Source organism: Aquarana catesbeiana, linkage group LG09 (genome assembly GCF_042186555.1).
Source record: "Aquarana catesbeiana isolate 2022-GZ linkage group LG09, ASM4218655v1, whole genome shotgun sequence".
Classification (NCBI taxonomy): domain Eukaryota; kingdom Metazoa; phylum Chordata; class Amphibia; order Anura; family Ranidae; genus Aquarana; species Aquarana catesbeiana.
This window is the reverse complement of record NC_133332.1, coordinates 34,865,895-34,881,081: the sequence shown is the minus strand read 5'-3', so window position 1 is coordinate 34,881,081 and position 15,187 is coordinate 34,865,895. Positions and strand designations below refer to the sequence as shown.

At 42.4% G+C, this 15,187-nt stretch overlaps 1 protein-coding gene across 2 annotated transcripts in view; it reads right to left on the bottom strand.

The window, feature by feature from the left end:
• The window catches only part of LOC141107490 (class I histocompatibility antigen, F10 alpha chain-like), a 119,266-nt gene that overhangs the window by 25,151 nt on the left and 78,928 nt on the right, over positions 1–15,187 (bottom strand). For both annotated transcript variants that reach the window (XM_073598258.1, XM_073598259.1), the window contains one exon: positions 5,188–5,466. In XM_073598258.1, the coding sequence (XP_073454359.1) occupies positions 5,188–5,466 (279 nt within the window). The remainder of the gene's footprint in view (positions 1–5,187; positions 5,467–15,187) is intronic.

Below are 15,187 nucleotides of genomic sequence, written 5' to 3'. Positions count from 1 at the left end.
TACCCCGCCATACTCCGCAATACCCCGCCATACCCCGCCATACTCTGCCATACTCTGCCATAACCTGCAATACCCCACCATACTCCGCCATACCCCGCCATACTCCGCCATACTCCGCCATACTCTGCCATACTCCGCAATACCCTGCCATACCGAGCCATGCTCAGCTGTACTCGGCCTCTGTATGTGGCCAGGCTGTGGAAGTCTCACACATGTGGTATCGCCATACTCAGGAGGAGCAGGGGAATCTATTTTGGGGTGTCATTTTTGGTATGTACATGTTATGTGGTAGAAATATTGTATAAATGGACAACTTTGTGTTAAAAAAAAAATGCGTTTTAACCACTTTCCGCCCACCGGCCGTCATACAACGTCCTTGACTTTGTGCGGAGATATCTGAATGATGGTTGCAGCTACAGGCATCATTCAGATATCGGCTTTTTCAGCCGGCGATTCCCTACACCATGAGAATGATCATAGCGGCTGTTCCACTGCTTGATCGTTCTTACGGGAGGCGAGAGGGGATGTCCCCCCCTCCCGCGCTTCTACCGACTCACCGCTACGATCAAAGCCAGGATCGTTTTTTTTTATTTTTTTATTTCAGGCTTCCCAGCCTAGAGGTGAGATGTGGGGTCTTATTGACCCCATATCTCACTGTAAAGAGGACCTGTCATGCCATATTCCTATTACAAGGATGTTTATATTCCTTGTAATAGGAATAAAAGTGGTCAAAAATTTTTTTTTGGGAAAAAAGCATCAAACTAAAATAAATAAAGTAAAATGAACAATAAAAAAAAAAAAAATTTTAAAGCGCCCCTGTCCCTGCGTGCTCGCATGCAGAAGCGAACGCATACGTAAGTCCCGCCGACATATGAAAACGGTATTCAAACCACACATGTGAGGTATCGATGCGATCGGTAGAGCGAGAGTAATAATTTTGGCCCTAGACCTCCTCTGTAACTCAAAACATGTAACCAGTAGAAAATTTTAAAGCGTCGCCTATGGGGATTTTTGAGTAGCAAAGTTTGGCGCCATTCCACAAGCGCGTGCAATTTTGAAAGGTGACATGTTGGGTATCTATTTACTCAGTATAACTTCATCTTTCACATTATGCAAAAATATTAGGCTAACTTTACTGTTTTGGTTTTTGTAAAGCACAAAACAGTTTTTTTCCCAAAAAAAACGCGTTAAAAAAATTGCTGCGCAAATACCGTGCGAGATAAAAAGTTGCAACGACCGCCATTGTATTCTCTAGGGTCTTTGCTAAAAAAACATATATAATGTTTTGGGGTTCTATGTAATTTTCTAGCAAATAAATGATGATTTTTACATGTAGGAGAGAAATGTCAGAATTGGCCTGGGAGATACAGAACGCCTGAAGGTGCTCCCCTGCATGTTGGGCCTCTGTATGTGGCCACGCTGTGTAAAAGTCTCACACATGTGGTATCGCCGTACTCGGGAGTAATAGCAGAATGTGTTTTGGGGTGTAATTTGTGGTATGCATATGTGGTGTGTGAGAAATAACCTGCTAATATGACAATTTTGTGGGAAAAAACAAAAGTAAAAAAAAAACCTTGATTTTGCAAAGAATTGTGGGAAAAAATGACAACTTCAAAAATCTCACCATGCATCTTTCTAAATACCTTGGAATGTCTTCTTTCCAAAAAGGTATCATTTGGGGGGTATTTGTACTTTTCTGGCATGTTAGGGTCTCAAGAAATTAGATAGGCCGTCAGTACTTCAGGTGTGATCAATTTTCAGATATTCGCACCATAGCTTTTGGACTCTATAACTTTCACAAAGACCAAATAATATCCACCGATTTGGGTTATTTTTACCAAAGATATGTAGCGGTATAAATTTTGGCCAAAATATATGAAGAAAAATTACTAATTTGCAAAATATTATAACAGAAATGAAGAAAAATGCTTTTTTTTACAGATTTTTCGGTCTTTTTTCTTTTACAGCGCAAAAAATAAAGAACCCAGCGGTGATTAAATACCACCAAAAGAAAGCTCCATTTGTGTGAAAAAAAGGACAAAAATTTCATATAGGTACAGTGTTGCATGGCTGAGTAATTGTCATTCAAAATGTGAGAGCACCAAAAGCTGAAAATTGGTCTGGTTAGGAAGGGGGTTTAAGTGCCCAGTTGTCAAGTGGTTAACAGTAAAGAAGCAACATTTGCGCACATTGGCCACATAAAAGATGACAAAGGGAGGGAGGATGGTTACAGATGACACAGTGAAGGCAACTGTACTGAATGCTTTCTTCTCCTTGGTTTTTACACAGAATCTCAGTTTTTGTGGACAACATAAAAATAAACAGGGCAATAACTTCACATCAGGATATAGAAATCTTAAAGAAAGACCAACTACATGGGCAACTACATGGCAAATGAGGTTTAATGTTGAAAAATGTAAAGTGATGCACTTGGGGGCTAAGAATATAAATGCAAACTATTCACTAGGGGGGAACTCTGGGGGAATCCAGGATGGAGAAAATTCTGGTGGTCCTAGTAGAAGACAGACTGAGCAATAGCAGGCAATGTTAAGTTGCAGCTACCAAAGGCAGCAGACTATTAGCTTGCATAAAGAAATTGAATTTACTCCAGAGATAAAACGATTATCCTGTCCAGGGCCGCTGATAGGGCAGTACAGCCAGCCCTGTTGTACCGGGTCAAGCCACTAGGGGAGCTAAAGAACTTTATTAACCTGCACCTACTTGATTGGCAAAGTATATAGTACCTTCCTGGGCCCCATCAGATTAATAGAGGGGCCCAGGAGGTGAGAGCAGAAGAGGGACTTTTTCTCCATTTTCGGGTGGAAGCATACAATCCCTACACTGCATCAGTGAGTGTACCTTGTGCTCACTGTATGCTTTCCTGGGCGGATGTATTCAATTGTAATGCGGTTCCCTTACCTGAGTAAGTGCCATGCTGCAGCCTGAAGGAGACACTGAGAGTAATCTGATGCTGGGCCACAGGCAAGCAATCCCCCTACACACACACTGACACATCACACAGGCCGAGGCTCAGTCCCCACACTCCCTATTGTGTGCTCATGGTCATTATGATGATCAGAGCACAGCAGGTTCTCTATGGCTCTGTCTGTGTATAATGCTGTGTGGTGATGACTTTCTTAATATATGGCTGTACTGTGTGTTACAGACAATAAACACAGCACAGCCATGAGAAAGTCAGCACCCTGCTGTGCTCTGATCATCATAATGATAATGACCATGAGCACATAGTGAGATGCTACTTTACACATGTGATGGGGGAAGGGACAGTAAAAACACAGCCAAGCTGCATTTTTACCACCCCCCAAACCACTCCCCTTTAAGAAATTTTCACCCAAGCTTTGCAATCAGGTGGCTGTTAGTTTTTCCTGTGGACCAGTTGGTACAGTAGCTGCGTATGATGGGACAGTGGCAGCAATGGATGGGTACAGTAGCTGCATATGATGGCACAGTGGCATTTAATGGGCACAGTGGCAGCAATTGATGTTTTTTTTTTTTCAGAATTTTTCAGTTTGTTTGCGCCCTCCCCATTAATTTTGAGCACCAGCTGCCACTGATGTGGACCTGATTGAAAGCTCCATGTAGGTCTACAGGAGTCCAGATATGAATTGACTTGTGTCCATTCAGGTCAAAAAAAGGAAAAGAACATCCTTTTCTATTTTTCCAGACCTAAATGTGACAGATCAGAGGTAGCCTAATGTAAATGGACACAAGTCTGTGGTGTATGGGGGGGACACAAACTGAACGGGCACAGATGTTCAAAAACTGACATCTCTCTCATTCAGATCCAGTTATGATTGGTGGGGCGCTGTAAAGCTTCCTGGTGGTAAAGCTAAGGTGGGTTCAAACTACGGTCTGAACATGCCTGAGCTCATCCCTGCTAATTAGTTGTCAAAAAACTTCTAAAATAAGACATCTCTGCTGCTTTATAATGGTGTAAAAAGTTTTGAATAATAATGGTTATTAAAGCGGAGCTCCACCCAAAAGTGGAACTTCTGCTCATCGTATTCCTCCCCCCCTCCAGTGCCACAATTGGCACCTTTTGGGGGGGGACAAGGTATCAGCTATCCTTTTCCACTTCCAGGAGTCCCTGCCGCAGAGCTCCCTCCTCCTCCCTCGGCTGCCGGGCCAATAGGAGAAAGGAGGGGGTCCTCGTGCATGTGCAGCAGGGTTCCTGGCGTGAAGCTGAAAGGCTACACTGCTGGGTTCCCTTACTTGCAATGGCGGCGGAGCACCCAAAAGCTGATGAAAACATCAGCTGCGAGTGCCGACATCGCTGGACTCCAGGACAGGTAAGTGTCCATTTATTAAAAACCAGCAGCTACAGTATGCGTAGCTGCTGGCTTTTAATGTTTATTTTTTTTTGGGTGAAACACTGCTTTTAAAGGTTCACCTTTTGGAACATGTTATATGTTTCAGCTCCTGCCACCATTCCCCCAGATTTTGTGACAGCATGGGGTCAGGGGCGGAGCCAGGGGTGGGGTTGTGGGCGGGGCCAAGGGGCCCTGTTAGGTACGCTGTACGGGGCACATGATTTCTAACAGCAGCCCTGATCCTGCCACTTTATAAATCTTTGTTTTCGGGCCACATCTGGAGTATTCCATTTAGTTCTGGTCACCAGTCCTCAGGAGGGATGTGGTATAGCTGGGCAGAGTCCAGAGAAGGGCAACTAAATTGGTAGGCGGACCAATTGGAGGACCTCAATTATGAGGAATGACTGCAAGCACTGAATTTGTTCTCCCTGGAGAAGAGACGCTTGAGAGGAGATATGATAGCAATAACAAATACCTAAATGGTTATCCCAGCGTAGGAAGAAAACTTTTCAGTCTCAGGGAGTGTAAGAAGACACAGGGCCACACAATGAGTTTGGAGGAGAAGCTGTTTAACCTCAAGCTGTGTAGGGGATTTTTCACTGTCAGGGCGATAAGGATGTGGAACTCTCTTCCACAATTGGTGGCATCAGTGGGGAGTATTAATATTTTTAAAAGTCTCTTGGATGTGCATCTTAGTGAACACAACTGGGACTGCAATGTGTGAAGATGAATTGTTCTTGATATTTCAATTTTAGAATCCCATGGAAAATTGATATGTCACATGGAATAAACAAAAACTTTTTTTGCTGCTCTCTTTTCCCAATCTTCTAAGTTTAATGTATTCTGTGTAACTCACCCCATATCACACGGAGAGTCTCATCCTTCAGACTGCTGTGGTCCACATGACAGGAGTAAGTGTCTCCCTCCTTGGTTGGCACTTCCACACTGACTCTGATCTGATAGGTGCCATCAGGATGGGGGAGAATTGGACTCATTTCATCTGAAGGAAGCTGGTCCTCCCCATTCCTCATCCACTTCACATCCACAGGTCGGGGGTGAAACCCGTACACCAGACACTGAAGTCTTGTCACATCATCCGACTGACGATGACCCCACACCTTCACCTCTGGACGCACTGAGAGAGAGAGAGAGAGAGAAAAATAAAAATCTGCCGGTTGTACAAGAGGTCACATATTCATCTGGTTTAAATCATTTCTTGAATCCAAAAACAAATATTCCATTCCTTGGACAAACTCTGCAAAAAAAGTCCAGGTAGACTATTCCCACAAACTAATAAATGTGATCTAATGTGTGAGATTACCAAACCTATCAGATGAAGAAATTTAGAATGATTACCTGAGACCTGGCCAAACATTGGGAAAGTCATGACATGTTAGACTTGGTGAGATAATAATATAAATAATTCATGGGGTTTATTAGGATTTCCACATTCAAATGAATCTGCTTGCCAACCATATCACTTACATATACAGCGGCAGGGCAGCTCTGCTGTGCAGGATCACATACCTAGTACATGATTCTGGACTTCTGGGTCTGGGGCACACATGTGCGCTGCAGGTGACCTCCTCCTGCTGTGATTATACGCAGTGGGAGCTGATCTGCTGGCACCCGCCGATCATTAGGCAGAGAGCCAGAATGGCAGTCTGTCTATGTAAACAAATAAGATCACCGTTGTGTCAGTAGGGAAGGCATCGATCCTGTGTTCCTGCAAAGCAGGAACATGAATCAATGTCTTCCCCTAGTAAAAGCACCTCCCACACAGTGCACAAACACCAGCTAGGCACACAGTTAACCATTTTATCACCCCTGATGTTAAACCTTTCCCAGTCAGTGTCATTAATACAGTGACAGTGCATATTTTTAGCACTGATCATTGTATTAGTGTCACTGGTCCCCAAAAAGTGTCAGTTAGTGTCAGATCTGTCTACCACAATATCGCAGTCCTACTATAAGTCACTGATTGTCACCATTGCTACAAAAAAAATAAAGAAACAAAAATTCCACAAGTGAATCCCATAGTTTATAGACGCTATAACATTTGTGCAAACCAATCGAAATATGCTTATTGGAATTTTTTACCAAAAATATGTAGTACATATTGGCCTAAACTGATGAAGAAATTCGATTTTTTACATTTCTTTATTGGATATGATTCATAGCAAAAAGTAAAAAAATGTTTTTGTTTTTTTTCAAAAGTGTCAGGCTTTTTATGTTTACAGCACAAAAAATAATACACAGAGGTGATCAAATACCACCAAAAGGACATACATTTCATTTTGGTACATTTTCACATGACTGCGCAATTGTCAGTTAAAATAACGCAAAGCCATATTGCAAAAAATGGCCTGGTCATGAAGAATGTGGGGGGGTGTTAAACCGTCCAGAAGCCAAGTGGTTAAAAAAACATACAGTGCCTTGAAAAAGTATTCATCCCCTTGAAAATTTCCACATTTTGTCATGTTACAACCAAAAACGTACCGTATTTTTCACTCCATACAACACATCCCCCCCCCAAAATGGGGGGAAATGTCTGTGCATCTTATGGAGCGAATATTGACCAGGCCACTTCCCCCGTCACTGCCACTGCTCGCTCCATGCGCATACATGGCTCAGGAAGCCCTCACTTTTCCACAGCTGGTTACATTAACACGCAGTTTCACACTTCTCCAGCTAACCATAAGCCAGCCCCACCCAAGTCCATGCAAAGGGGATGCCGCGTTGCCTCCAATAGCAGTGCTGCTAGCCCAACAAGGGGTCGTGATGTGGGAGTCTGCTGTCAATTGCGGCCATCCCTATGTGCTTTCTGGGGACGCCTTCCTCCTGGGCTGCTGCGAGCCAATGGGGCAGAAGGAGGCGGGACCAACTGCCAGAATTAATGGGATGGGTGGTGAGATGGAGAAGTAGCGTCAAGCGGCGTGTGTGTTTAGAATGCTGAAATATATGCTTGAGTATTTATGGGAGTATTTACAGTTGTGCATACATACCCTGGCAGAATTTATGATTTCTTTCAGAGAATGAATGATAACACAAAAACTTTTCTTTCACTCATGATTAGTGTTTGGTTGAAGCCATTTATTATCAATCAACTGTGTTTACTCTTTTTAAATCATAATGACAACAGAAACAATCCAAATGACCCTGATCAAAAGTTTACATACCCCAGTCTTTAGTATCTTGCATTGCCCCCTTGAGCATCAATGACAGCTTGAAGTCTTTTGTGGTATTTGTGGATGAGGCTCTTTATCTTCTCAGATGGTAAAGCTGCCAATTCCTCTTGGCAAAAAGCCTCCAGTTCCTGTAAATTCTTGCATGAACTGCATGTTTGAGATCTCCCCAGAGTGGCTCAATGATATTGAGGTCAGGAGACAGAAATGGAAACTCCAGAACCTTCACTTTATTCTGCTGTAGCCAATGACAAGTCGACTTGGCCTTGTGTTTTGGATCATTTTCATGTTGGAATGTCCAATTACGTCCCATGCGCAGCTTCCTGGCCGATGAACGCAAATGATCCTCTAGTATTTTTTGATAACATACTGCATTCATCTTGCCAACAAGTTTAACCAAATTTTCTGTGCCTTTGTAGCTCACACATCCCCAAAGCATCAGCGATCCACCTCTGTGTTTCACAGTAGGAATGGTGTACCTTTCATCATAGGCCTTGTTGACTCCTCTCCAAATGTAGCATTTATGGTTGTGGCCAAAAAACTCAATTTTGGTCTCATCACTACAAATTACTTTGTGCCAGAAGGTTTGAGGCTTGTCTCTGTGCTGTTTGGCGTATTGTAAGCGGGATGTCTTGTGGCATTTGCGTAGTAATGGCTTTCTTCTGGCCGCTAAACCATGCAGTCCATCTTTCTTCAAGTGCCTCCTTATTGTGCATCTTGAAACAGCCACACCACATGTTTTCAGAGAGTCCTGTATTTCACCTGAAGTTATTTGTGTTTTTTTCTTTGCATCCCGAACAATTTTCCGGGCAGCTGTGGCTGAAACGTTAGTTGGTCTACCTGACCATGGTTTGATTTCAACAGAACCCCTCATTTTCCACTTCTTGATTAGAGTTTGAACACTGCTGATTGGCATTCTCAATTCCTTGGATATCTTTTTATATCCCTTTCTTGTTTTATACAGTTCAACTACCTTTTCCTGCAGATCCTTTTGACAATTCTTTTGCTTTCCCCATGATTTAAAATCCAGAAACTTCAGTGCAGCACTTAATGAAAGATGCAAGGGTCTGTCAGGAGTCCAGAAACTCATTGACATTTTATACACACACACTAATTACAAGCAAACAGATCACAGGTGAGGATGGTTACCTTTAATAGCCATTCAAACCCCTTTTTGTCAACTTGTGTGCATGTGATCAGTCCAAAATCACCAGGGTATGTAAACTTTTGATCAGGATCATTTGGGTAGTTTCTGTTGCCATTATGATTTAAAAAGAGTAAACACAGTTGATTAACAATAAATGGCTTCAGCCAAACACTAATCATGAGTGAAAGAAATGTTTTTGTATTATCATTAATATTCTCTGAAAAATGGCCAAGAAATCATAAATTCTGCCAGGGTACGTAAACTTATGGGCACAACTGTATGTGGAGACTGTAACAAAACATCCCACATTCTGCTTGAGTACTTTCATCATATACCGCTTCCTCCCAGTCTGAATATAGATATCAGATATTCCAACTGCTAACAACCACAACCAAGACAATACTCATTTGGTTGTTGAACATGGACTCTTTATTGAAAACACAGGTACACAGGTAATACTCTGGACATTCCCCCCACCTTTGCATTCCAGGCAGGGTAGACTGTCTAATCAGTAGTGAGAGCTGTTGGAGGAATTTGCCCCCACCAATCTCCCAGCTAATCTACATACACATCCCATAATATCCAAGGCAGACAGACACAATAGAACATTGGAATACAGCCACACCCCAAACAGCAGAGACCATCATGGCCTCCCTAATAATGTCCTTTTTCATTACATAACAGAATATCTTCCTAAATGCTTGTAGCTCCCTCAAATGCCAGGGCCCATAGTCGGTAGGCAAGAGGCTAGCATTCAGTCTCCTCCAAAAGCCCCCTGTCCCTGGTGAGTCTGTCACAGAGACCATGCTAGGTGCTTAGGTAGATGAAAAGAGACTGTCAAGGCTGGGCTCAGCCCTTCCTTCTCAGATCTGGTCGCTCACCTGTCGGCTAATTGCCAGCTTCTATCTCTCCACAGTTACTCAGCCCTGCTCATCAGGCCTGCCTACCTAAGATGTCCAGCCCAAAGGATCTCTGCCTTCACCTTGGTCAACATCACAGAGCCTTTCTCCTGCGTTCCTGTTTAAAGACTTGCTTTGCTGACATCCCTCCTGGCTCCAGATCCTACTTGCCGTTCCACTACATTAATCCCTGACTTCTAGCTTGGCTGACTATCCATTCCGGTTACTTAACTTTGGCTATGTTTTGACTACATTTGTTCTTTTTACTTTTATTATTAAATATGTGTGATTAACTGTACTTCTGTCTCGGCCTGATTTCATGGTCTCTGACAGAGACACGACGACTACACTGCTTTTCACCTTTTTTTCTTACCATTTCAATATATTTGCTTGTATTATGACAGTGGTGTGTGTGTACTGTGCTATATATCTATAGGAACATGGGAGACATCCTGCTATAGATCCACACTGTATGGCCTTAAAAAATCCAATTACTCACTTAACAGATTATACTCACATAAACACTGGCGTATCTTTATTTATTATAGGAATATATACCACTGGCTAACATACATTTATTCGCCAGTCTTCTGTATGGGTCAGAATATTTTTTTTCTTGCTTTCCTCTTCTAAAACCTAGGTGCGTCTTATGGTCAGGTGCGTCTTATGGAACAAACAATACGGTAAATGTATTATATTGGGATTTTATGTGATAGACCAACACAAAGTGGCACATAATTGTGGAAGGAAAATTATAAATTGTTTTAATATTTTTTTACAACTAAATATGTGAAAAGTGTGGAGTGCATTTGTATTCAGCCCCCTGAGTCAATACTTTGTAGAACCACCTTTTGCTGCAAATACAGATGCAAGTATTTTTGGGGATGTCTCTACCAGCTTTGCACATCTAGAGAGTGACATTTTTGCCCATTCTTCTTTGAAAAATAGCTCAAGCTCTGTCAAATTGGATGGAGAGCATCTGTGAACAGCAAATTTTCACATCTTTCCACAGATTCGGAGTTGGATTTAGGTCTGGACTTTGACTGGGCCATTCTAACACATGAATATGCTTTGAACTAAACCAGTGGTTCTCAACTCCAGTCCTCAGGACCCACCAACAGGCCAGGTTTGCAAGATAGCTGAAATACATCACAGGTGATATCACTTGCTGCTCAGTGATTGCAGTATTCTAGTCTGCAACTCCCCAAGGTAATACTTAAAATCTGGCCTGTTGGTGGGTCTCGAGGACTGGAGTTGAGAACCACTGAACTAAACCATTCCATTGCAGCTCTGGCTGTATGCTTAGGGTCATTGTCCTGCTGGAAGGTGACTAACAGGTTTTCTTCTAAGATTGCCCTGTGTTTGGCTCCATCCATCTTCCCATCAACTCTGACCAGCTTCCCTGTCCTTGCTGAAGGAAGACATCCCCACAACATGATGCTGCTACCACCATAAGGATGGTGTGTTCAGGGTGGTGTTTGTTTTCTGCCACATAGCATTTTGCTTTTATTCCAAAATGTTCAATGTTGGTCTTATCTGACCAGAGCACCTTCTTTAACATGTTTGCCGTGTCCCCCACATTCTTATGGCTTCCTTTCAACAATGGCTTTCTTCTTGGCACTCTTCCATAAAGGCCAGATTTGTGGAATGCACGACTAATGCCCTGTACACACGATAGGATTTTCCAACGGATGTTGGCTCAAACTTGTCTTGCATACACACAGTCACACAAAGTTGGACGGAAATTCCGAACGTCAAGAACGCTGTGACGTACAACACGTACGACGAGCAGAGAAGAATGAAGTTCAATAGCCAATGCTGCTCCTCTGCTTGATTCTGAGCATGTGTGGCACTTTGTGTGTCGGAATTGTCTACACACGATCGGAATTTACGCGATCAGATTTTGTTGTCAGAAAATTTTATAGCCAGCTCTCAAACTTTGTGTGATGGAAATTCCTATGGAAAATGTGTGATGGAGCCTACACACGGTCGGAATTTCCGACAACAAGCTCCTATCACACATTTTTCATGAAAATCCTATTGTGTGTACAGGATATTATTGTTGTCCTGTGGACAGATTCTTCTACCTTAGCTGTGGATCTCTGCAGCTCCTCCAGAGTTACCATGGGCCTCTTGGTTGCTTCTCTGATTAATGCTCTCCTTGCCCAGCCTGTCAGTTTAGGTGGATGGCCATGTCTTGGTATCTTTGCAGTTGTGCCATACTCTTTCCATTTTCAGATAATGGATTGAACAGCGCTCCTTGAGCTGTTCAAAGGTATTTATACTGAGATTAAATAACACACAGGTGGACTCTATTTACTAATTAGGTGACTTCTGAAGGCAATTGGTTCCACTAGATTTTAGTTAGGGGTATCAGAGTAAAGGGGGCTGAATACAAATACATGTCACACTTTTCAGATATTTGTTAAAAAAAAATTGAAAACCATTTATCATTTTCCTTCCACTTCACAATTATGTGCCACTGTGTGTTGGTCTATCACATAAAATCCCAATAGAATAAATTTACGTTTTTGGTTGGAAAATGACAAAATATGGAAAATTGCAAGGGGTATGAATACTTTTTCAAGGCACTGTATCAGACCTCCAATGTCTCTGTGTGCACCCAACAATACCAGAACAAGGCTGACCTAAACCACCTATTATGGTAATGTCCCTATAATAGTGGATGTATACAGAGCAGTGTGGAAAGTTTAGTGGATTCATTTATAAGGTATGGAGGCTGGTCATCTGGCAAAGTGAATGTTTATTTTTCAATGTTTAAATAGAACTAAAGTCACAATGTTTTTGTTTCATTTGGATAGCATAATGGAGGTTTTTGCTATGTGCACCTCTAGGGAGATTTTTCTTCACTTCCTGTCCCATAGCCAAAACAAAAAAGTGAGGACATCCCTGGTTGTCACCAGAACTAGTGTCCCCATTGGAAGATTTCCTCTATTCTTGTTCTGGTGACAACCCAAAATATGGGGATTTTTTCACTTTAAAGGAGTTAATCCTATGCATTAAGGTGAAAAAACCTCTGACACTGACCGGCCCCCTAGCCCCCCCCCTGTTTTACTCACCTGAGCCTGTTCATTCCCTCGGCAGAGACACGCTCTACCTCTCTGCCCGGGGTTCTTGGCTCTTGATTGGATAGATTGATAGCAGTGCGGCCATTGGCTCCTGCAGCTGTCATTTAAATCCAATGATGCAGGCATCGGGGGGCAGTGCCAAGTCCAGCATTCTGTGTCTATGGATGCAAATGCTTGACTCGGGAGCACGCCCACAAGGTAACCCCCAGCGAGAGGGCTTCTCCTAGGGGGTTTACCGATGTGAGGAGGAGCCACGAGTGACGCTGGGGGACCTCAGAAGATGAGGTTCAGGCCACACTGTGCAAAACAAACTGCACAGTGGAGGTAAGTATGATATGTTTGTTATTTTAAAGAGAAACCCTTTAACTCTGTTATAATGGTCACCAGGATAAATAGAGAGGGGGAATCTCACTAATGGGGGCACAGACAGCAATAAAAACCTGACAGGGGTCCTAATTCCTCTCAACTCTATCCAAAAATAAATCACAATTTTGCGTTTAGTTATTGTGACACACCTAGCCGGGACAGAGGCTTTTGGAGAGAACTGAATGCAGGCCTCTTGCCTTTTGACTATGGGCCCTGGATTTTAAGGGAACAATACTCTTTGTGAGGTGCATGCCTGGGGACCCTGAACTAATGTTACTTTGGATTCAAGTCTATGTCCCCCCAAAATACAAAACTCTGGGAACTCCGTATGTGCCATATTATAAATAGTGACTGCTTCACAATGTTGTGTATATATTGTGTTGTCTCATGCTGTTGTGTACTGTTTGCTGTGCTAGTTTGGGGTGGGCTTGTACTCCACTGTTCTATTGTGTTTGTCTGCCTTGGATCACAGGATGTGTATTTCTATGGAGGGAGGGGGATACCTCCAGCAGCTCTCCTTGCTGGTAAGACTGTGTGCTGATGAGACATTGGACACACCTGACCTGTGTGTCTATTGTCATTGGACAGTTTGGCCCGCCTGGTTTTCCAAGGGTGGGGGGAGTTGTATTGAAGTGGGATCTGTGTGACATGTTTTTGAATAAAGATTCATTCCTGCTTGAACCTCAAGACAGAGCATCTTGTCTTGTACTTGGGGGAGAATTATTTGTATGGGTTCCTGGTTCGGCTGACGGTAGCTGCCTTTGTGTTTGGGTATGGAATGTCCTAAACGACTTTAACCCCTTTCATACTCGGGGTGTTGTTACAGTTATACATTATCATTAATAAATAAGATGAAACTGTGATCACTTTGAATACCTTATAATGTACAAGGAATATTAAGAAATATACAATTTTTGTTAGCACATGATTGGGCATTTAGGTCTCATTCACACAGACATGAGCATTTTTTTTGCTGGCAGATTCTTCTGTAAAAACATATCAGTGTAGATGTATTTATCCATTGCATTTAGCACATTTAACCCTGATCTATGTCCATCACATCGCAGACTCACTCTACACATTCCCTTATACAGTATATCTATAGTGTACAGTGTATATGTTAAAAAAGGAAGAAAAAATTAATAGCAGTCCCTACTTCTTCCTATCTCAGCGCTATGGATTTCAAATTTCAACAATAAAAGCAATTGGTTATAAAGCCATATGATAACCATATGTATTGGTCAGCAACCACTTAAAAACTGGATAAAAAAACTCACATGTGACAAATAATTTAAACTGTTTAAACAGAAATAAATACTCATCAAAGTGGTGCTCTTATCAAAAAAATCACATTGACTAGCTAGCATATGTGCATTAACATATACGAACAATAGATACAAAATATTGAAAAATAGCAAAATAGCAGATGGTGATGAGAAAGCAGTCCGTAGTGGATATAGTTGGTGGACCTAAAATTATCTGTTGACGAGTGCCTCATTTACAAAATTCCTCCAAACTGTGCTCCACACACCCCGCTGGGGTTTAAACTCACCAGAATGATGCAATTATCAGGCCTCAATCATCATCAGTATCCTGCCATATACATGAATAGAGCCACATTGGAAAGCCTCAAGAATCAGGAAATCCAGCTACCCTTTCATTTACCCACTTCAATACTAATATTTAGACACCTTCCTGCCCAGGCCAATTTTCAGCTTTCAGCGCTGTCGCAATTTGATTGACAATTGCACGGTCATACAACACTGTACCCACATTTTTTAGCATTTTGTTACCACAAATAGAGCTTTCTTTTGGTGGTATTTCATCACCTCTGTGGTTTTTATTTTTTGCGCAACAAATAAAAAAAGATCGAAAATTTTGAAAAAAAAACAAGTTTTTCTTTGTTTCTGTTAACATTTTTTGTAAATAAGTATGTTTTCTTCTTCAATGACGGGAATTGATATGGCTGCACTGATCGGCACTGATGGGCACCGATGAGGTGGCACTGATGAGGTGGCATTGATAGGTGGCACTGGTATGCGGCACTAATGGGCACTCATAGGCGGCACTGATGGGCACTCATAGTTGGCATCGATGGGTACTTATGGGTGGCACTGATGGGTACTTATGGGTGGCACTGATAGGTGGCACAGATGGGCACTGATGGGCA